The sequence below is a fragment of the Diadema setosum genome, chromosome 4 (assembly GCF_964275005.1).
Source record: "Diadema setosum chromosome 4, eeDiaSeto1, whole genome shotgun sequence".
Lineage (NCBI taxonomy): Eukaryota > Metazoa > Echinodermata > Echinoidea > Diadematoida > Diadematidae > Diadema > Diadema setosum.
The window spans coordinates 32723740-32748168 of NC_092688.1; the positions used below are offsets into that span (position 1 = coordinate 32723740).

The 24429-nt window shown below is 40.8% G+C and overlaps 1 protein-coding gene across 1 annotated transcript in view; it reads right to left on the bottom strand.

The window, feature by feature from the left end:
• The window catches only part of LOC140228023 (nitric oxide synthase-like protein), a 79165-nt gene that overhangs the window by 17183 nt on the left and 37553 nt on the right, over positions 1–24429 (bottom strand). The window contains exons 8-19 of the mRNA XM_072308420.1: positions 14283–14384; positions 13786–13980; positions 12978–13075; positions 12379–12523; positions 11843–11947; positions 10751–10839; positions 8680–8712; positions 5499–5600; positions 4850–5024; positions 4061–4290; positions 3088–3281; positions 564–593 (exon numbers count right to left, since the gene is read on the bottom strand). Of these exons, the coding sequence (XP_072164521.1) occupies positions 564–593; positions 3088–3281; positions 4061–4290; positions 4850–5024; positions 5499–5600; positions 8680–8712; positions 10751–10839; positions 11843–11947; positions 12379–12523; positions 12978–13075; positions 13786–13980; positions 14283–14384 (1498 nt within the window). The remainder of the gene's footprint in view (positions 1–563; positions 594–3087; positions 3282–4060; positions 4291–4849; positions 5025–5498; positions 5601–8679; positions 8713–10750; positions 10840–11842; positions 11948–12378; positions 12524–12977; positions 13076–13785; positions 13981–14282; positions 14385–24429) is intronic.

Sequence of the window (24429 nt, forward strand, 5' to 3'; positions counted from 1 at the left end):
GTCAAAACGCTGACATCAGCCTGCCTCACAAAAGGGTGTGATTACATTGCATACTTGACACGGTACAAATGGGTGTAAATTCAGCATGCATTCGTGTGAATGATGAATCTCTAATTTTGTAATGAATGCTTATATCAACCTAAAATTCGTTAAACCATACGTTTGAAATAACCATAATTACACAACAAACATTCATATACCCGTCAGGTAGCTTAGTCTTGATTTCACTACTACGCATATATACTGAATGCAATTACCACAATGCATGAGCGACGATGGCTGTGTTATGCATGACAATATGACGACGAGAATATGAAAATGGACTTCATTATTTTATACAATATCTTGAAATAAACTTTAAAACCATTACAGCGAAAAGATTGGAATCGCTTCACTTCTCATTATCTTTGGAGTCGACTAGACTACTGGATATATAAAAAATTATATAATCATTATGTGTATAAAAACAGAGGTGGTAATAATGTGACGGGGTGAGATGTATAGATCGGAGAAGAAAATACTTCCAGTTTTATTTCCCTCGTAGCTAGTCCACAAAGACTCACCATCTTCGACTTCTGGGTCGAAAAACATCCCTGTACAGTGTGATATTTATATAGAGTCTTTGTTTGAATGATGTTGGGTGGTAATTGGAAGAGGCTTTGAAGGGGTGTGGTCTCAATGTCAATTGGTCATATACGACTCAAATACCCGCTTTATGGGAAACTTTCTCACAGTAGGACAGACATGCGCTTGATGCTCTCATGCTATTAAAGTAGTTTACGGCTAGATGTTAACGGAAGTTGACTAACTTAATTGAAGAATAACACACTATGGCAGCCTATTATTCATGTTTTCTTTCCAAAATGATATTAAGATACTCTTGGAATGTAGTTTGAAAACGTGACACGATATTGCAACCAGATGTTTTAATGCTCGCTACTGAAAAATAAAATTTCAACAATTGTCATTCCTGAAAAATTCTGATAAACATTATTAGGATGTGCACAAAGAGAGTGACCAGTAAGATTACAGCAAAGTAGTAATGTGATGGCAAATACATTGCTTGGATAAATGTCTATTTTGTGACATGAATCTCCCGAGAATGGGCCTGAATAAGACTGAGTACATCGTAATGATAAAAGAGCGTTATGCATTTGATGAAAAACGAAATGACAGAATTAATAAATGTCGAACCGCAAGCCGAACTGTTAACGGAATTTAGCTAATACCACTCACTTCTATAATATCTACCCTATGTCGCTAACAGAAATCTTTTGCTAATCTACCTACAGATTGCCTGCATGCAACACAACGACATGTCACACACATACTAAGAGTCCCGCATGGAATGATGAAATGATTTCTTGTATTCCAATAAAATATTACAATATTATAAGGGATTGAGATAAGTTCAAACTATTCAAAAACATGAAAAAAAAAAAGCACGCAGAAAAAAACAAGACGACCCAATATCATAATATAGTAAATAGTAAATAGTATTTACCATTTGCAGATCAGCGGAACATAATTTGTGCTCAATCATATTGCGGTAGTACCATGACAAGTCTAAACACAAGATGCTGGTTGAGTATTGGTCTCGTGTTGTTTTTCACTGTCTCTTCTGATGTAAAAGATTATTCTTACTAATTGATGGCCAATTTGCGTTTGATATCCTAAAACTGATTGAGATATGAACCATCAGAACTTGATCTACCAATTACTCATTTACTCAACAGCTTCCCCAAGTGTTTTTAGCTTTTATTGAATCAATTCCAACTCAATAAACTGATATCTTCAACCAAGGCCCAAAATGTATAAATTTTTATCGTTTTCATTAACACAAACCAATGTTGGAGAAATTGCCACCTCATATCAATAATCGATAACTTAGTTGATAAGTGGATTTATCAGTTCGTCGACTTCTCATTCAATCAATGAATCATCTGATTCAACTAAACTGTTCCATACTGAATACTGGAATCCACATGTACTTAATACACAGGCCACTATAGGTTCCTGTATACAAATATTGACTGCTCATGAGGATGATGGTGGAAATTATCATTCCCGAGGTGCTTTTCATACCGACCCTTCTATCATCCCGAGGCGTTAGCCGAGGGGTGATGGAAGGGTCGGTATGAAAAGCACCGAGGGAGTGATAATTTCCACCACCATCCGAATACAGAGCAGTTAATATTTGTTTTATATACCTCATCGTTTAAGACTTAACCAAGATCTAGGGCTAGGCAAATACGAAGTAAATTCTAACTGTTACTCAGTGTTAGGCCTAAACGTTAGCCCTAAAATCAGGCCACAGCCTGCGCTTGCTTGCATGGTTTTCGTGCATTTCGTACACTACCCAGTACGCACGGTACATTGTACTCACTCACACGGCCTTCAGCGAGCTCCTGCATAAAATCTTGGCAGAAGATTACAGTATACATCCAGTTTCCCGTCGCTCGTGTTTTAATTCGATATTTCCAACATGCTGAGATTTGTCTCTGCTTCGGGATCCTAAGAAATTCTAATTGCAAAGAGGTTGAAAGTGTACGATCTTTGATCCAGCTCACTTCAAATCACGGAGGAGCGCTCGATCACCATGCCACGTTGAAACATGCCTGCTGTGCGCTAGTGCGATGATTTTGCATGTGTTTATACGATGCGCGTAGTGAACGTCCTTGCCTTGGGTGGAGCTAAGGAGGGGTTGCGGACACCGCGCGCGAAGTCTAGTGTACTTGTTATGTGTACAAAAGTCGCGGAGGGTTTACGAATTCTATCACGAGGGTTTTGCCTTTCTATCACGAGGGGTTTGCCTTTCTATCACGAGGGTTTTGCCTTTCTATCACTTACATGAAAACCCTAAGGCAAGATAGACGGGACTACACCTTGTCACGTGATATACTTTTGACCAATCAGTGATACGAAACTCACTTATGAGGTATATAATATAGAATGGGTTAATACATATCTAGTTTTGCCTTCATTTCTTTTCTTCGACTTGCTTCTTCGCATACACACAGGGACGCTCTCAAGAAGAAAGAGAAAAATCTTTGTCGCCAAAGAAATTTGGCAACTCGCAAAACTTACCGAGAGCTGTCTGCTTCTGCTGCTGGAACTCGACCCTCACCACGGTGTCCGGGGAGTGCTCGGCCGAGATGAACTTCAGCGTCCGGTCCACCAGCTCCGTGTCGTTTGACGGACAAATGGCCACGTGATCACCCGGCTCGTACAGGAGCTCCGAGGCACCCTGGGTGTCCAGGCGGACGAAGATTGTCGATCGTCTGAAAGAGGGAAAATACACATAATTGAAACTTGGGAATCGATATTATTCCGAATGTATCACAAATCATCAACCTGAGCAGTCTTTGTATGATTTTATTTCATCATTATTTCTCCTTTCTAGGTAATCTCGACCATGCTGTTATATGCAAAGAATAGACCCTTGGACATCTCGAATTTCACACGTATTGATGGATATTTTTTCTTTTTTGTACATTACAGTCTTGTGGTAACAATATATATATATAATATATATATGTGTGTGTGTGTGTGTGTGTGTGTGTGTGTGTGTGTGTGTGTGTGTGTGTTTTATACGCTGAGCCTCAAAAGATATTTACAGTAGGCCTGTGTAACGAGAATGGAGGAACAATATTTCTGTCATGTTAAAATTGGATGTAATATTTTCCGTGAATTATCATTTTTACTATACTGCAATCATCATTACCGTTTTGCAGACATACAACACCTGAACAAAATAATACTAGATACTTTTTTTTTGTCTCTGCAGGATTTCAGGTGAGCATCGTTCATACAATTTGTGACTATGCAAGTAGAGCCAATCAACAGACATTAAAAAAGGATCGCATCCTGGTTATACGAATGACTTCGCGATATCATTGTGATTCGACGGGCTCTGCGACCAATGAAGAGAGAACGTTTTCTGAAGTAAGATACGCGATTGTAAAAAGATGTTGAATCGAATTCGATTGGCATCTAGCGTTTCTTTTTTGTTTTTAATGCGCAGTACCATCGCTTACAACAAATCATAGTTTAAGCTTACTCGGAATGTTTGGCCTGTAATTCCAGGCGCTCCGTCAGGAGGCAAGGTAGAACCGTCTTGCCATGTAGGCTGGTGAGGCCATTCATCAGATCCTCCGCTTTCAGAGCCGTCTCCTCCCCGGTGGACAGGCGGAACCTCTGGGGGTTCCAGCTGTTCTCGTTCTGGTTCAAGGCTGCGTTCGCCTCTTTCATGTTCACCCCATCACCGACGCAGAAGACCTCGCAGGCAGCCTGTGTGCATGTCGGGCACAAGCACAAGCGAACGGTGTAATACATTAAAGAACGACATCAAATAGTTTTCTACCAGTATAATGCCCTTTAGTGAAAATGTTCACCTATCAATCTTGCCTTAAATCAGACTATTTTTAATATTTACTTATCTTTTTATCCATCTATATCTATAAGTTAATATAACTACAATGATAATCAACGTAACATATCTTTCATACTAAATTATTATATTCGTGTGTCTAATTTGACATCCATTCATTTTTTCTTTTGCAGTTTCACTATTTATCCATATGCTTTCATTACTAAAATTGTTACCAAAAGAAAATTCTTCGAGCTGGAAATCGCACTTAAATCTTCCTTTCATGATCGAAACCCGATATATAGATCGATCTTCATGCACTTTACGAGAACTGTTGCACACACACACACACAAAAAAGATCAAGATGTTTTGTATGTGGGTGTTAGTCCGTGCCATTGCCACATTTTTGATAATGGCAAACCTGCAGTAGCGGTGGTCGACGGCAATGACAGAGGAAGCACAACCTATGACCTCTTTACCTTGAAGACGTCCTTAGCCCACTTCCGGAACGCTTCCTCTTGGCCGCCGAGTTCGTCACCCTCACCCATGGGGTTGATCCGCTCCCCGCCCAAGTTGGTGATCAGCTGGTCGACTGTTCGTGCGTACGCGCAGAAATGTGGGTAGGCGCGGGAACCCAGGCCAAAGACCGAAAACCTTGAGGAGAAGACAGGCAAACATTCGACCGACATGTTTCACCTACCGGTAGTTTACACAATTAGCAAAGCATCACCAAAAACAAATCATATCTAAACATTGAGGAATGCTGAAAAAAAAACACATTAAAATTGCCACACGTGCATGACAAGCACAAAGCGATATCATTCTTACGCTGTATCTTTTGACAGTAATGTTTTTTTTCTTTTCAATTGTTATGTATTATCTAGCTTACTTTTGTTGGACATGATTAAGAACTAAATTTATTTCGCATTCTACTTCGTCAACTTGATGCAAATCCTACTTCTTTATCCTCCCTCTAAATTCTTCTATTAACGGTACCACGGTATTTCGTTATTTCTTTCGATATGATAATGAAAATAAGATAACGAGATTACAAATCCCTTGCTATGCGATGCTTATCGATGACCACAATGTTCCGTTGTAAGTTGCCCGAGAAGACGAAAAACGTACCTGACATTGGCGAGCACTCCCGAGCTTTCGTCTAGCCTCGCCAGAGAGCTGGCCCGATGAACCGGCTTGTTGGGCTTGTTGTCAAAGCGGATTGAGCGAAGACTAAAAGAAGGGGGAAGAAGTCGTTATGTATGCATACAATTACTCTCTGGTACACTTTGTCTTATCTGTATCAGGGATTACATGTCCTCTACATTGTAAACGTTGTCCGATTTGACATTTGAGAACCGTTGAGTATAGAAGTTAAGCCATCCTGTCATGGGAAATGCATGTCACAAGACACTCCTGGATGATAGTGACATATTTTGTTGATTATTAAATGACGTGATAATAATCGATTAATTTGATTATTGATCGACATTATATACAATCCATGAAAAGCTCATGAATAACAAAAACACTCTCGTGAAAAAAAATAATGGTTTTAGCTAAAATCTAAGATGAAGTTGGTCTAATCCACTCTTATCAAATAAGAATATCCACTCTTATCAAATACTCTCACTCTCACAAACCAAATGCATTTTTTTTTTACCACCCTTACCTTTCAGAAATCAAGCGGCTGCTACTAGTTTCACGTCTATACAAAGCGGGGTGCACGTCACCTGACCGACATCCACGAGTCATACAGCCCACGAGTTTACAGCCCATGATTCGTACATCCCATGAGTTCGACATTAAGCAAACAAGGCCCACGAGACCGACACATTCAGTCCCGCGTTGTAATGTTGAACTCTGAACTGTTTTACCCAATGTCGAACTCGTGGGCCTTATTTGTCTAGTGTCAAACCAGTGGGCTATATGACTCGTGAGCTGTATGACTCATGACCTTCTTTTTTTTTCAATGTCGAAATCGTGCCTCTCGTGGGCTGTATGACTCGTGGGTGTCGTTCTCGTAGGCTGACCGAGTCTACAATATTTTGCTCGTTGCTCAGAATGTTGAAAAATAGTTTCATGAAGATGATTTGGCACGACTTTACATCATCAGAAAGTATAGTAACGACTGGTGAAGGAAAATAATTTACCTATATAGGTATTGCTGATAGAAATACCCTGAACAGCACAGATTATAGAAAATCACTGGTACAGACAACGAAAAAAGTGGAACAACAATAACGAGATAATTGTACGCATGGTAAGAATATTGTTAAACTGAAGAAAGTACAGTTGCCGATGTGGATAGTTTCGTTTTTGCTTGATTTACTGGTATAAAAGGTGGAAATATTTGGCACGTATACGATGCTGTCATAAGTAATAAATAAATCACTCTAATGCTGTCGGCCGCCCAGAAGAACAACAAACAAAAAATACTAATAATTAAAAAATAATCAGCATAGAAAGTGTATGATGGTAATAAAGATCTGCAAAGCGTTGCAAGGGAATTGCAAACACTAGGGATTGCGGCTCTCCAAAATTGAAACTAATGCGATTCCCATTTGCTTGATACCTCGAGTTGCTGAACAAAACAGATATACAACACCAACTAACCCTTACAAAATCATCCCAAACTGGAGAACGAGAACCACCAATTTTCTCTGTTCTTTTATCAAGATTTGTACAAAGACAGGTTGTCTGGTCCATAGATCGAAAGAGCTGATACAATGCATAGGTTATCTATCATATGCAAAAGTCGATTCCTGCCGAGTAAAGAGAGAAGCGACAGAATCAGACAACACAAAAGCATTCATCATGGCTACTTTAGCGATAGTGAAATGACACTAATAATTACATCGTATATACCTGCATAGCAAGAATCCTCTAAACAGCTGGTACTTTCGACCATGAAGCTATATGATTGGCAGAGCGTATGATATAGTTATGATGATGACGTGATATCTAGCTGTCATTACTGGGACAAGACCCCTTCTTAGCATCCAGGAGCAGAATATACTCTTGTTTCTCAATCGATAAATACATCATCTTTCTTATCTATCTTCAAAAAAGAAACGAAGTAAAATAAAATGAAAACCTAACGAACTTTAAGTAGCATTTTGCTCTTCACACCTTTCGTTCAGTAGACAATATTAGTTGTTGCAGGTTAAACTGTAAGTTTAATTATTTTCGCACAAACATCTACGAATAGCTACGTCAAACACGAATTTAATCAACTATACACACTCAAAAGATGTTAGGGTGTTGTGCTGTGTTTTGTTTTGTTTTCTCATTTCGTGTTGTTACTTTCACTTTTCGTAAATTTCCTTTATTTGTTGCTACTCTCAAAGCTAATTTTTTGAAAGTCAAGATTTCTAACATATCGACAGCGGTGATTACTGGTCAGTATACAATGAGTTAGTAAGTGCATTTCAAGTGCCATCATCAGGTAATAGTTAAAAAATGTTACTTTACTCGATTTTTTTTTTGAGCCACTATAAACCTAACCGGGAACTCACCCATCAGCGTCGTGCCCAAATGAGTGACGCAATGAGAATATGATGTTTTTCTTTTTTTTTAACAATACATTCAGGATGTAATCGAGGAAATTACCTGAAAGGAATGGATGATATTGGCGCAATTCATCTTGAAACATCCTCAATATGAATACAGTGCACTCCCGTTATAACGAATGCGATTTTAACGAAATTCCGGTTACAACGAAATAAAAATCCAGGTCGCAAAATTATCGCCTCTATGTTTTTATTGTTAATGTGTTCGAATATAGCGAAATTTTGATATAAAACTGCCAGTCCCGAAGACTTCGATATAACGGGATTCCACTGTATATGCAACGAACCCAACTAAACATCGGTGCTAGTCTTGTCTAAAGCCTGAACAGTGCTGCAATTACAAGATACACATCATGCAGAATTGTTAGGAAGCTGCGAGTTTGGCATAGCTTCATGGCTCATGCAGGCAACAGGGTGCTCACAATACAGCGGACCGTGCAAGAAAGGGACTTTTGGGTTTTTTTTAATCATCATTGTTATTTTACTTCAATTAATTTGCATAACTAGTGCGAAGAAACGAAAAAAAAAATCATCAAAACAACCCTTATTTACTGAAGCGTATACATACGCCAGAAAGGAGTATGGTATTTGCAAAAATTATACGACACTTTTCTTGCACGGTTTCGATTTGTGTGTATATACATGTGTGTCGTTGTGTGTGGGTGGGCGTTATGCACATCGACCGCAGGAAGAAGCACACATTTAGTCAAGCAAATCACGATATTTTTATAACTTGTTACCTTCCACGTACAGAATCTTTATCCTCGGGCAGCCTAACTTCACCTTTCACTGCGCTGCACACAAAATTACCGTTTTCAAAAAATCAAACAAAATGACGGGAAACAAAAAAACCGGGAGTTGAAATCAAGAGCATGGGGGAAGTGAGAGGTTTGTGGGTACTGATTGGACAAACGGAGGATAAGGTCTGTAACACAGTAGTGCTTGGGTCGGTCCACTTTATAAAGGGGTGTTTTATGGAGGGATTGGAGGCACAAAACATCAAACCATGGCAGTGCAAGCAAATAATGCATTCAATATCTTATAAACTCTTTGTTCGAAAACTGTCAGTGTAATAGGATATTGGCAACCGGAATTATGTACAGCAGTATGAGATTTACAAGCTAGACTGCATCAATAATCATGGTAACTAACTTCGAGAGCATGATAATAACACAATATGCATTCTCAGCATTACAAAAAAAAAATATTTCCTGATATATCCCGATAAATATCACTACAGTAAAATTCTAGCCTCGACTTATATTTCATTCACTAGTCAGGTGGACAACACACAATTTGTTAATCATGTCATTATGTCGAATTAAACTAAAAAAACCCACAAATTCAACATAAGCAAACATCGTAAAAGATAAACGTTCTAATTATTTTTCGTCTTTATTCTATCAAGTTTCATCAATCTTTTGGATGACATTGCAGGTCATGAAAAGGAACTCCGAATAGTAAACATTTGAAATATTGAACGCTCATCTGAACGCCAGTTCATAAAGATAAGCGATGGTTATTATTGATCTCAATAAGCAAACGTCACGTGTTAAGATTAATCACGTAAAGGCGCATTCAATTCATTATTAGTTTTGTTTGAAACTCACCAACAATGAGATCACAATTAATGAGGCTATTACTCGGTGAGGCTGACGAACGTACATTATTCTCGTCGAAGAATTTACAAATATGTAGTGTATATACAGTGGAGCACGCAGGGTTAGAACTGCATAAGCATTGGCATTAATTCAAAACCATGATATAGTCATTTTTTAGTTGTCATCCTAAGGTTTCACATCTTAGTATTTCAGCAAAAGATCTCAACTTGGTATGTACCTGTTACCCTATAAAGACGGTACGTGAAAAGCCCCATCAGATCAGGACATTACAACAGCCCAGGCAGGGACAAAATATTTTTTTTAGCAAAGTAGTTCTCGAGAAATCAAAGTCAACAACCAACTTCCACAGGTAGGCCCTACGTGATTAAAGAGAGACATAATTAACATAAAAACATTTCTACACTACGTTAGGTGAGGTAACTGTTATCATACCAGAGTTTTTCTGTCGAGTAGTTCTGCTGATACTTGTTTATTTCTTGTTTGGTTGTTATTTATTTATTTATTTATTTATTTATTTATTTATTTATTTTATTTTTTGGTGAGCGAAACATTCAGGAAAAATTAGAAAATTGAGAATACAACATCATCTAACAACCCTCTGGATTGGGTGTGAAAGATAATTATCTATGTCGTAAACCGTCATATGATAGTCACGTGACTGACATTGACAACTAAAAGCATTGCTTTGTGTGCACACAACACGAGTGTTCTTTTGACAGTCACGTGATCATCGTCACCTGGTGTCATGATTGGTGCAGTTCTAACCTTCTTGCCAACAAATGCATATTCAGCGTGTTTTCCTGGCGAACTGTGTTGGGTATAGCATTCACACTAAAAGCATATTCAAGTGCGATTTCACGATGCTTCCTACAAGGTCGCAGGACTGACGAGGGTTGAAAATCAAGATTGCAAAACGAAGGGTACATAACATCGTTTTGGAGACACTGGGTTAAAAAACAAAATCCAAACTATCATGGAGATGGATTAAACCAGTGGTAAGGAACGGGATAAGGCATTCACCATTCGCCATGTTGCATTCGATTATACCTTCTATGGGACCCGAGATTCCATCTACAATTAACTAAGTCACTTTTACGAGTAATGCACTTGGTGGTGTAGGTGAACACAATTTGGTTGGTGTGAAAATGAATGGGAAATGAATATAGCAACAAACAAAATACAAAACAACACAGCAAAAAAACATGATGAAAAATACCTTGTTGGTCCTTCTCCCGTACTGTCATCTCTGGACAGCTCGAGCAAGTAGTTTCCGAATTCCTGAAGGTACAAAGAGAACAAAACGATATAAAGGAACCAGCTAAGTTTTCCTTTTCTTCTTTAACTTGAAATGTTAATCTATAGCCTTTGCATTCTCGCACGCGCATTCGTCTGCGTCTGGTGACAGTAGCTAGCTTTCTAGATCTGCGACGCTAACGCTAAGACGACGCTAATTAGGCTAAAATTGTGTTCTGCACATGCGCGAGGCAGCTGTTTCTATTGTTTAACCCTAGAAGTTGCGTCGTCTTTAGCGTTCGCGTCGCAGATCTCAAGCTCGCTGTAATGTTGAGAGACAGGAGACCTCATCGGCGCTCTCAAGAAAAGCAGAGAAAAAAAATTGAGCCACAGTGCAATTGATGCACTAGGCTATCTGTACCTAAGGAGCTACAACTCCATGATGTAGGCCTACTTATTCTAACATTAGTTATACCTCCAGAGACAGAGCCAACTAGATCTCGCGAAGTTTTTTAAATGAAACCCATGTGTGCAAAATCAGTTGTGAAACACTTTTTTTTTTGTTGTCTGAAGAGTTGTAAGCAACACCAAGCCTTGCAAGAAGCTACTTCCCTTCTGATATTAAATCTATTACTCTATTTGTTACATAATGCTGTTCCAATGTACACTACGAATAAAGTACTAGTATTACGGAAGGAGGGAAATCCTGGTGGGGCAACAACATGTCACACATTCTGACACCAAAACAAATCACCACCACTAGGAAATCAAACTTAAAGTAATGAAACTTTATTCTTCGCTCGCCTCCTCAGACGGCATGGTCCCAGTCTCGAGCCATCTTGTCTTCCACGTGGGCCGAACAGGCCACACCCACTTTGTACCAACATGCACATTAATGGCACTAGTATTACATTTATTTTTCATCACTTGAATATCTGTCCATTGATTTTTCTTTTATGGTGATGATGATTCAGGGAAAAATGCGTCAAATCAGATCAAGTCAACAGAACTTTTGAAGGGTCCCGTGGGTTGGAGTTTCGTCACTTACCTCTCCATTCTCCGGTGGGTCTCCGTTACCGAAAGTACTGGTGACAACCATCAGCAGGGACTCGTGCTCGATGTTTGCGACATCGTAAGCATCCATACACAAGACCTGTGAGTGAACGAGAGTAGTAGAGTGAGTTGTTCTTGCAAAAAAAAAATGATAATAACGATAATTATTTATAATTACAGTCTGTCGACATTGTTCAGAGAGGGTAGCTTGCCCACCGACTTTGACCGATGTACGCGTCGAGGATGATTCGAACCCAGGATTTACACAACTGTTTCATGTTATCCATTGCATATTTGCGTTGATTACAAAGATGGCATGCTTCAAAAGAGAATGCTTCATTGCATGATTTGGAAAGTCTCTGATATCGGGGTCAATTAATAAGTTATGCTGTAAACGTGAATTCCCTTATTCAAGATCATGGTTCTCATATCATATTCAGTGACAACTGATACAAACAAGATACAGTGAGATAAATTTAACGAATAATGTAAGTGATTATGTATGGTCGTGTCATAGTTATCACGACTCACCTTAGCATCGAAGGCGTGCTTGAATATTTCGCAGAGAGTCTTAGCGTACTTCTCCGACTTTCCGGTCTCGGTGGCATAAAGGATGGTCGCCTTGATACGCTTAGCCAGGGCTTTGCCCATCATCTTCGTTGAGAACTTCACTGCCCTGGGTGATACAATATTAAAGCGGATATTCGTGTAAAGTGTGGTGTTAAGTTTTGTCACTTGTTGTTATCAAATCCAAGAGTAAAACTGAAATTCTGGGCATTTCCAGAGTGTTGTCCTTTTGCTGCTAAAAACACTGTAACAAGTCCCTCCTTACCCACACCATCCCCCCCCCCCCTTCCCGAAAAAAAAGTAAAAAACCCATATAAACTAACACACACACACAAATTTATCTTTACAAATGTGCCTAGCTCTGTAATAATGCTCGAATGAAAATGAGAAATATTGAGATTCGGAGAGAATTTAAAAGAGAAAGTGCACATGACATAATAATCTATTACATAACAGTAAACAGTCATGCGGGGCCTAAATTGCCTTGTGTTGTACTGTAAACGCGAAATCAGTTACTTTTGACAGGCGGAAATGAGAATGGTGAAATAAAAATGCGCCCTCACTTGGCAACCTCCTTGAAGGTGAGAAGTTTCCGTCTGCGCTTCTTGTTCTCTGCCCCTGGTGTGTTGGTCTTCCACACGTGTGTCTTCCACGGATCATCCTATTAGATACAAATCATAATGATAACTGTCAAAGTATGCGTTCTTGCTGAGCAGAGGGTTCCATTCTCTACACCCTCCATATTAAGACAAGATAAAAAAAAACACAACAAACAATCCATCTACATATCTACGGTATCAATCAATCAATCAATCAATCAATCAATCAATCAATCAATCAATCAATCAATCAATCAATCAATCAATTCATCTATCTATCTATCTATCTATCTATCTATCTATCTATCTATCTATCTATCTATCTATTACACTGCCTGTCTTCCAATCTACTCCAATAATCGTCCCTCTATCAATATTCATGCATCTCTATTTGTAATCTATATTGTTATACAGACGATTTAGTTTTGATACAGTCGAGGCAATATCAATCTCCAAATTAATCAAATTCCTACGTTCGGCTTCTTTTTTTCCAGCTGATCGACAAATTGCACTTCATCAACGTAAATAGATACCAACTCAGAAATGTAGGCCCATGATTTTTGTTTTTGTTTTTGTTTAAATCATGGCTACTAATAAAACATTGAATACTAGTAATCGGTGCTTATTTACGTCCATGTAAAGCGATTTTTTATTCATTCGCAGTATCATTCTTAGACCTTTTTCCACCTATTCGAAATCTTCCTGACCGTGAATCTCCTCCCTTCTACCTCCCACATAATTATATCAACATCTTCGACTGGTATTCACTCACCTGGTATTCGTAGGAAGGCTTCAGCTGGTAGTTCAACATCTCCTGGTGGAACACGGGGGTGATGCTCCCCGATATCGGCGGCACGATCCACACCCAGTCGGCCGGACAGCCGCCGCGAAGCCGCTGCTCGTTCTCCATGTGCTTCATGAAGGACTCGGACGCCGAGTGGTGGTCCGTGATGGTCACGTTCATTTTCTTACCGCAGAAAATAGGTATAAATCATTACCTTAATCAGTTAGTCATCGATTTTTTGAAATAAAAAATAGAGTATCATTTATACACATAATTACATTATAATACATTATTTAAATGAATACATCAATAAGTTAAAAGTTGTCACATATATTTCCCGTATTTTCAATGCTTTCCAGCATATTAAATCTCAAATATCTCAATCTGATAAAGATGGATATAATTCATTCATTTTGTATTAAAAAATTGCTGCATTACTCACAATACACCTACTAAAAGCATGATATCATGTGAATGATACACACCTGATAGCTGTGCAGTACGGCCACGTTAGCCTCCACCAAAGCCTGATCCTTCCAAAGGGTGGAATTCGTGCTGATGTCCAGTCCCATTTTACATCCAATGGACTGTACAAACACAATGACAAGATATATCATGAGAACTATTCTGTTCTTCGCTTATCAGTTTGAAATCATGTTGACAAAAGACTAACTAGATTAGAATTATCTAACGATAGAGTATTTGCATTAGTCTGAAATGATCAGTCTCCCTTAAAAAAGCCAATATCGAAAGAAATAATTCATGTCCGTTCTGTCTGTCAGACCCCCCCCCCCCTCTTCTCTGGACATTATACATCCATACATATATACGCCCACACCTTTGTCAGTTAATATTTTATTGTACATCATTCTGCTCGTGTGTATGCAGGGTGCTGACAAAATCCTTATACGAATCAGTAGTAATACCGGTAATCGTAAGAAGCGGTTAAACCACTATTACACAAATATTCCTCCAAGGGAACCTATCGGAAGACACGGGGCCATTCACTCGCGGTAATGATGTTTGTATTATCCTTAAGAAGAACTGTTTCAACAGAGCGTCCCATAAAACCCAACCAGGTCCTCGAGTTAGTTTAGCCTATAGATGGCCATTTAGGAACAAGCTTACGAATGATTATTATCCTAAATGCTCATCGGAAATGCTTTCTCCCTGTTTGCACAGTCTCTGGGTCCATCACGTGGATAGACTGCAATAGACAGTGTAAAGGAACTCTAACGGTGTTGACTTGTTGCCTTCCTGTAAGTACACAACGCGACAAAGCTGCAAGTTGGTCAAGCACTATCAATTAAAGCTACTCCCATGCATTTATGCTCTCCCCTGAACACACAGCAGAATGTTGACTCTGACCACTAGTTTGGAAACCTAAAGACGTTAAATTTATACGGACAATGGTTCAAGTACGTACGGTCAAACATTCTCATGGGTACTTTAAAATACTCAAGGCTTAAAAAAGAAATGACAGAGATGAATGCGTTTGAACGAACCATCAGGAACTCTGTTGTTCAAGATGTTTCTAAAGAGACTATCTGACTGTTTGCATTACAGCTCTTGACTAGTAAATTCAATGCTGCGTTGGGCTTAAATCTTTGTGCAATTTACACATGGAGTGCCTAGACGAGAATAAGGCAATAAGATGAGGATACTCTTCACTGTAATTGTGAAATGTAACGACAAAATCGTGTCCTGATATAACAGTCTCAAAACAGGTATTCCCTGTATTCGATAGAAGTGATATTGATATTTCCAACGAGTTGATTCGCCATGTCTCCACAACTCACCGTGATAAAGCAATTCTGGGCCCCGTTTCATAAAAAGTTGATATGATCTCAACCCTTGCTTGAATGGCAATTGTCATAGTGTGGGGATGTACTAATTATGTAGAGACATCAGCAACAGAGGGGCGCCCCCATGTGGCAGGCACCTCTCTGCTTGCTGTTCACAGGTGAGTTGATGAAAATGAGAACGTCACAAATTACTCAAGAATTTCAGTGCTTACATGTTACGGTGCTGTATTATCAGTATTGGTAATTGATATGAAGAGTTTTAAGGGCCAAACAGGCATATTATGTGGAGTGAGAGTGTTTGTCAGAATTTACATGAAGCCATTCTATTTGTCTTGGTTGATGGTGGTTTTGTTCAGTGGCACTGAATGCACGGTAACTTATGTATGTACGTACCTGTGTTAAGTCGGTCTACGGACGTATGTTGTGTGTACGGGCGTGTGTAGTTAATTGCGGCTGCCGTAGTCTTGTGCGCACAATGTATTCGTAGTGCAGTAGTACAATGCAAGGGCTGCAGGCCTGCGTAGGTTTGTGTATGTGACCAATTACGGTACTGAACAGTGTATTATGTAGCGCTGTGTAACAGTATAGGGCGTTTAGCGTGATCTGTGTACTCTGGTACAAATACATGGTGCTGTGTAGTATGGGGCGCCTATAATAGTGTGATAAGATGCTGAGTTGATGGTTTTTGATGGAAGCTATTTACCTATACTACATTTTGGTAATGCATTTAAGGTGGAAGAGTCTAGAGATAGAGTCAGAGATGTACAGTGTAGGTACAGTGTTGTGGGTTTATGATGTAATACCACTGAGGTTGTAAGAGGGAATATTATTCCTTTTGCTCTCCCTAATAGAGTAAGATTCTGTATTGATAGGGACTAGGGTCTAGCAAGAGATTTAAGAAGCTACCTGAGTATCGATCATAATAGTTTTGACACACACAATGGAGGAGTTAAGAATACAGGTGTATTGCACTGCCGTTACCATCATTTAAGGTTTGTTATGCTGAGACATTGTGTAGATTTGCATTTGTTTTTCATAGTTGGTGTACCCTGTGATCTAAAGTTGTAAGATCTGCAGTAGTTGGGTATAATGTAATTTTTCAGCATTATTATACCCCCATCTTATCTTGCTGACATTCTAGATTTGATGTAGTGGGACCTATATGGATCAGATGTGTGATAGTAATTGTTTTGAGTAGGGATAGGTGATTTGACTGTGACGAAGTGATCTGTAGATGTTAGGAATGGTTGGTGGAAGAGAGGATTTATCCATATGATATCGCGTGACTTTATCCGAGAGCAAAGGTGATCTTATAGAAGGGTTATGTGGAAGTGTTAATAATGGATGCATTCAGGCTCTGGTAAACTGTTCAGCAATTTAAATCATTGAAGAGAGAACTGCTGTCTTATTTGTTTTTATTATTATCCAAACAAAATAGCATAGTTTGAGTCAGATCTTCGCTGGACTCTAAAACAAGACAGGTATTATTCTTTTCACAAATAATGATGAATAAGATATGTATTGTATATGTATATGAAAGGACTGGTAGTCACACATGTAAAACGCCTTTATCCTACTATATGGGGTCTGACATTACACTAACAGAGTGGACATGACATTGGCTGCTTATCATGAAGTGTGGAGAGTATGATTTTATTCCATAGAGTGAGCCCTTTGTGTGAATAGACATCACAGTGTTGTAAGATATAGGTCTCAAAAAGCAGATATTGTTACAACACATTTACATTGTATCAAATGGTTCCACAACATTTCGTACCCAGCCATTTACAGTCTGTTTAATGTATTATAAATGGTTTTAAACAGTCATGATAAGTGAAATAACACCCAGAGGGAGAGTTATGTCACATACAGTTGATTATATGGCAGATGCTTTCACTAGTTATGATACTACAATGTATTATTGATACTCCATTGTGGATTTTTATAGTTATAGAGACAATAATTCACTTGGCATCTTTGTGTTATAATGAATGAGTTGTTTTGGTGTTAAACATGTGTGGATTTGATGATGTGCACATTATAGTGTTTCAAGGGTTCTCCTAAAGTACATTTTAGGAGCTGTAATTGTGTTGTGACTTTATTATGAGTCAATAAAAATGACCTCTCTGCTTGCTGTTCACAGGACTCCTGTCTAGTGTTTGTCTTCATTGACTGCACGACCTCCCACCCGAACCCGCGTGCCGTATAACCATCTCCATCATAGACACACATACACACCCACACCGTCTTCACATCATCTCGCCCTTCTCCACATCTCTCTCTCTCATTCCGCGCCCCCATTCGGCCAACCTCCTTACAACTGGCGACGAGGATGGGATGGGAGGATACAGCATAGTTGGAAGTCACTACTGAGAGGACTTGGGCTGAGTTAATGCGGCCTGGATGCTCCTAGACGGCTTAGTGAAAGATGCAGCGGGAAGTATAGGACATAAAGGGGGAGTTCCAGTGGGGTCCTTTCTGAAGATTGGGTGGTGATGTGCTCCTTGGCGTCTAGGACGGGTAGACAGGAAGAACTGGTGGTGAAGGGGATCCAGAGATGGACAGGAGATAGTTCCAGGTAGCTGCAGGACTGTTTGTGGATGACGAGGTGGTGATGTAGAGGACTCGAAGTTCAGCTGCAGTGGATGAAGTAGCGGCAGACAGGCAATTTCGAGTAGACGGATGTGAATTTGAACTGGTGCAGTCTGACATTATTAGATACTAGAAGGGATGATGTAATTGATATTATCCCTGTTTGGACTGGTAGATAGTCTGTTTAGGTAGTTTTTACCACCTTTCATGGAGAAGGGACATGGTGTGATTTGAGGTTGATGTGACCTGCTGAGCTAGTAGACGTTTTTGTGTGATTTACATACAATTTTGCCCTATCATGTGTGGATAGAGTTATTACCGGATTTAAGGGCAAGGGTAAATAGGTAATTGGTCGATGGATTCAGCTTTGAAGTGTCAGCCTTGAGATTTAAACTATTTGGTACGGTATTGATACGGAGTGTACAGAGTATTGCAGACACTGCGAGTATACACAGGGGATTTTTTTTATGAATGTGGGACTGACTAGTGATTATACTGTGAAGGGCTATTGAAGTTAGACCTGTCATGTTTTGGGCAGGTTTGCTATTTTTTTAATACATTGTGTATTACTGCAGTAGGTCATGAGGTAGTGTTGTACTGCTTTGATGTGGGTATTTGTGCCTGTATTTAAATGCAACCAGCGATATAAGTGTATTGGAACATCTTTTTCAAGGTGTATTATGAGTGTCCTTTCCATTCAGTGGAGTGTTAATGTTGGAGACCACTCATTAGGATTTGGTTATAGAGCTGGTTTCCTTTATTACTGATCCTTCTCAGATAGGACTGTATAATCTTTTGGGAACTTTAGTTGTATTTCAGAGATATTTGGCATTTACTTGTATATGCTGACTTCAGTACTGTTTCCGGGGTGTATTCCTTCGTACACACTGATGCCTTAGTAATTTTTTTTTTTCTTTGCAATGTGAGTGGATATTTGAGACATATTGCTTGCATTGTTTTAACTTGTGAGCATATGGTTTAAGTGAAAGTTGTCTGGCTTGGGATATTTGTGATACATTGATATATATTCAGGATATGGCAAAGATGTTATTTTTACAGATTGAAGACAGCCCAGGGGATGTCACAGAATATCCTTTGGAGAAGGAAGGTCATCTCTTGCTGGAAGTGCTACAAGCGGTACATCCTCGTGCAAATGGCCTTGTCTACCTGGCAGAGGATGGAAGGAAGAGAAGGACAGTTGCCATACAGGGACATATCCGGCCGCCACCTGATGGTTGGGACGACAGAGTGGTGTATTTGCCCTCCACTCCAGCGACAGATCAAAATGACGTGAACCAGGAGCTGTCGGACCTGAAGACGCAGATCAGGGAACTGACGATGAGGCCCCCCAAACTGGTGATGGCGCCCGAGAGGAAAATGCCAGTGTTCGATGGGAAGGCAGGAGATGCAGAGGAGTTTATTTCCGGCATGAAGTCAGCCTTTTCCCGCTATGGGGTACCGGAGGAGGAACGGGCTTCCTACTTACTAGACTACATTCGAGGAGTGCCAAAGATGGAGGTGAGGGCCCTGATCAAAGAGGGGAAGCAAGCGGAGGAAATATTGCAATTTCTGAGGGATTCGTACGCAGGTGTGCAAAATCTGGGTGAGCTGCAGCGGCTTTTTCTGGAGCGAAAGCAGAGGAGAGGGGAACCACTTCGTGATTTTGCGGTAGATCTAGAACGGAGGTTCAACAATTTGTGTGGTCGCGAGGCCAAGCTGTACGCTGACCCCAACGGGATCCTAGTCGAACAGTTCATTGAAGGATTAGAGGACCCTGTCCTGCGAAGTGCTTGCAGGGATCGGTATGAGCGGGATGGTAACACAAACTTCAGGGTCTTACGTGAGTTTGCCATCCGTAGGTCAGGGCAAGAGGAGTGTCGCACACAAGGCCACGAGGGTGCACGCCAGGCTGCTGTGCGGGCTCGACAGGGGGAGCACCCACCTCAACCATCAGACGTCCTCTTGACAATTCAGGAGATGGGTGACAAGATAGTACAAGCCGTCCGAGATGCGATGCCTACGGCCCCCTTGGCACCACCAGCCGTGCGAACGTGGAACCCTCGTGTGAGACAGCAGAGAGGTGCCTGCTTTTCATGTGGGAACTTTGGACACTTTGCTAGAGACTGTCCCAGTAGAGACTATGGTGGAACACAGTTTCGGCCTGCTGATCAGAGTTGGCAGCATGGATTTCCACAGCCTGGTGCGCCTCATTTCAGCGAGTTGTACAGGAACAGGAATTACTCTCCCAATCCACATTGGACTAATGGCAGAGACGGTAGAGGCCAGGATTTTCCCCCGAGAACAGGAATGACATACCTCCAGGGAAGACCAGATGGGAATCGGGGTCATCCTGATTTTGCAGAGCAGAGGGGAAGTTCACAAAGGCAAGACATGCCTAGACATCAACCCGATTCCAGTAGACAGGAAGCCCCCCAGGCATCCCCTACCCCAAATTCCCAGAAGAATGTGAGTCCACCAGATCATGCAGGTGGTGGAACCACCAGACAAGGGAGTCCCTCCACAGGACCACATGGATCAGGTGCCCCAGTCGGACGTATGTCAGAGGTAGAGGTGGTCCCCAACGGTACTAGAGGAGATGACGGGTTCGTGTCCAGGGCCATTGGAGAGTGCTATTCTGTTGACGTTGAGTTTGGGGGTGTCACCGTGCCCTGTCTCCTGGATCCTGGCTCCCAAGTAACAACCATAGGAGAGACGTACTTCAGAGAAAAGTTAGAACCAGTGGGTATTCAGATGAAGGACGTCCCAGTGTCCTTCTCCTTGGTCTCCGCAAGTGGGGATGATATCCCGTATGTGGGGTGTTTTGAGGTCGATGTCAAGGTCTTGGGACATCCGATTGCAGCCAGGATTGTCTTGGTCTTGAAAGATGACATGGCCATGAGGCGTGGTCAGAGTTCCGTGCCAGGGATACTAGGGATGAACGTACTGCAGGAGGTGTGGAGTCAGTTAGTAGGTGTCGGGCAGGAACAGATGAACAAGATACTCTGGCCCACCCCAGATCCAGTATGGCAAGAGGCACTACAAGCTATTCATACCCGACAGACGGAGGATCAGGATAAGGCAAACAACCAAAGAGACCTTCTCGAAAAGCATCATGATGCCTTTTCTCATGGTGACATGGACTTTGGTTACACTGACCGTATCACTCATTGCATAGAGACTGGTGGTGCACCACCGATCAGGCAGAGACATGGGCCCGGTAAGCAGAACCAAGCCCCCGATGCCCTGTCCCGTCTGGATCCTCCTGAGGAAGAAGGACAGATGATTGTGAGTAGTGACACAATCCGTGCCCAGTTTGACTTAGTTTCTCAAGGAACAGATATACCAGTTGTTTTGAGTACCTGCATTGAGGAGAGACGTTTAGGTGGAGAAGCGTGCATGCCTGGGTTCTCAGCTGAGTATCTGCAGGAGGCTCAAGAGAGGGATGATCTTGTCAATCAAGTGCGTTCCTTTGTGTCAAGGGGTACACCACCCTCGCGTGAGGAGAAGGGCAGTTGTTTACCGGGAAGTCTGGCTCTCCTGCGAGACTGGAAGAGGCTCTTCATCCGGAATGGTGTTCTTTTGCGGAGGAGGCGCCGCCCAAACGATGGTACAGAGCACCTGCAGGTCATTGCCCCGCAGAGCATTCAAGAGGAGGCTATCACCCGGTTTCATGACGAGGCAGGGCATTTCGGGTTCAGACGTACCTATCGGCTGGTTGGAGACAGGTTTTTCTGGCATGGGATGGAGGAGTCGGTGAAACAATGGTGTGCCAAGTGTAAGCGTTGTGCTGTTAGCAAGCTTCCTTTTTGGAAGGAATGGACACTTCCCACGTGATCTGAGCTTAAGCGGGGAAGTGAAGCAGGGAGCTCACCGTGGTGCGCAGTCGTATGTTTTGGGAGGAGTTGATCTCCCTAAGAAGTTTATTCGTTTGTGAAGGTTATCCAGTGTGGATAACATTACGTTGGCTATTGTTTTAACGCGTAGTTATTGCATTTGCTATTCATGAATTTTGTTGTGGCTGCTGAAGTCCAGTGTATGGTTAGGACTTATGAATGCAAATTTGTGTGCATTCAAATTACAGGATCACAGTGGTATACATAAAGTGGGACTCCATGCAACCAGATGGATGTAGTTATTGTGAAAGCCCTAAGTTAAAGCATTTAGCTTATGTTCAGTTGGTTTAACAATGTTCCTTTATTGAAGGAAGCAGCATTGTTTCTTGAAGTGTTTGAATATGTGAGGTACTTAGGCCTACAAGTGGAGTAACTTCACATCCATAGTTATCCCAAAGTACATGTATGTGTACGTATAGGTATACTTACATAATATGGTCATCAGGGACGATGACCTTTAAGCGGGGAAGAGTTGTGGGGATGTACTAATTATGTAGAGACATCAGCAACAGAGGGGCGCCCCCATGTGGCAGGCACCTCTCTGCTTGCTGTTCACAGGTGAGTTGATGAAAATGAGAACGTCACAAATTACTCAAGAATTTCAGTGCTTACATGTTACGGTGCTGTATTATCAGTATTGGTAATTGATATGAAGAGTTTTAAGGGCCAAACAGGCATATTATGTGGAGTGAGAGTGTTTGTCAGAATTTACATGAAGCCATTCTATTTGTCTTGGTTGATGGTGGTTTTGTTCAGTGGCACTGAATGCACGGTAACTTATGTATGTACGTACCTGTGTTAAGTCGGTCTACGGACGTATGTTGTGTGTACGGGCGTGTGTAGTTAATTGCGGCTGCCGTAGTCTTGTGCGCACAATGTATTCGTAGTGCAGTAGTACAATGCAAGGGCTGCAGGCCTGCGTAGGTTTGTGTATGTGACCAATTACGGTACTGAACAGTGTATTATGTAGCGCTGTGTAACAGTATAGGGCGTTTAGCGTGATCTGTGTACTCTGGTATTACATGGTGCTGTGTAGTATGGGGCGCCTATAATAGTGTGATAAGATGCTGAGTTGATGGTTTTTGATGGAAGCTATTTACCTATACTACATTTTGGTAATGCATTTAAGGTGGAAGAGTCTAGAGATAGAGTCAGAGATGTACAGTGTAGGTACAGTGTTGTGGGTTTATGATGTAATACCACTGAGGTTGTAAGAGGGAATATTATTCCTTTTGCTCTCCCTAATAGAGTAAGATTCTGTATTGATAGGGACTAGGGTCTAGCAAGAGATTTAAGAAGCTACCTGAGTATCGATCATAATAGTTTTGACACACACAATGGAGGAGTTAAGAATACAGGTGTATTGCACTGCCGTTACCATCATTTAAGGTTTGTTATGCTGAGACATTGTGTAGATTTGCATTTGTTTTTCATAGTTGGTGTACCCTGTGATCTAAAGTTGTAAGATCTGCAGTAGTTGGGTATAATGTAATTTTTCAGCATTATTATACCCCCATCTTATCTTGCTGACATTCTAGATTTGATGTAGTGGGACCTATATGGATCAGATGTGTGATAGTAATTGTTTTGAGTAGGGATAGGTGATTTGACTGTGACGAAGTGATCTGTAGATGTTAGGAATGGTTGGTGGAAGAGAGGATTTATCCATATGATATCGCGTGACTTTATCCGAGAGCAAAGGTGATCTTATAGAAGGGTTATGTGGAAGTGTTAATAATGGATGCATTCAGGCTCTGGTAAACTGTTCAGCAATTTAAATCATTGAAGAGAGAACTGCTGTCTTATTTGTTTTTATTATTATCCAAACAAAATAGCATAGTTTGAGTCAGATCTTCGCTGGACTCTAAAACAAGACAGGTATTATTCTTTTCACAAATAATGATGAATAAGATATGTATTGTATATGTATATGAAAGGACTGGTAGTCACACATGTAAAACGCCTTTATCCTACTATATGGGGTCTGACATTACACTAACAGAGTGGACATGACATTGGCTGCTTATCATGAAGTGTGGAGAGTATGATTTTATTCCATAGAGTGAGCCCTTTGTGTGAATAGACATCACAGTGTTGTAAGATATAGGTCTCAAAAAGCAGATATTGTTACAACACATTTACATTGTATCAAATGGTTCCACAACATTTCGTACCCAGCCATTTACAGTCTGTTTAATGTATTATAAATGGTTTTAAACAGTCATGATAAGTGAAATAACACCCAGAGGGAGAGTTATGTCACATACAGTTGATTATATGGCAGATGCTTTCACTAGTTATGATACTACAATGTATTATTGATACTCCATTGTGGATTTTTA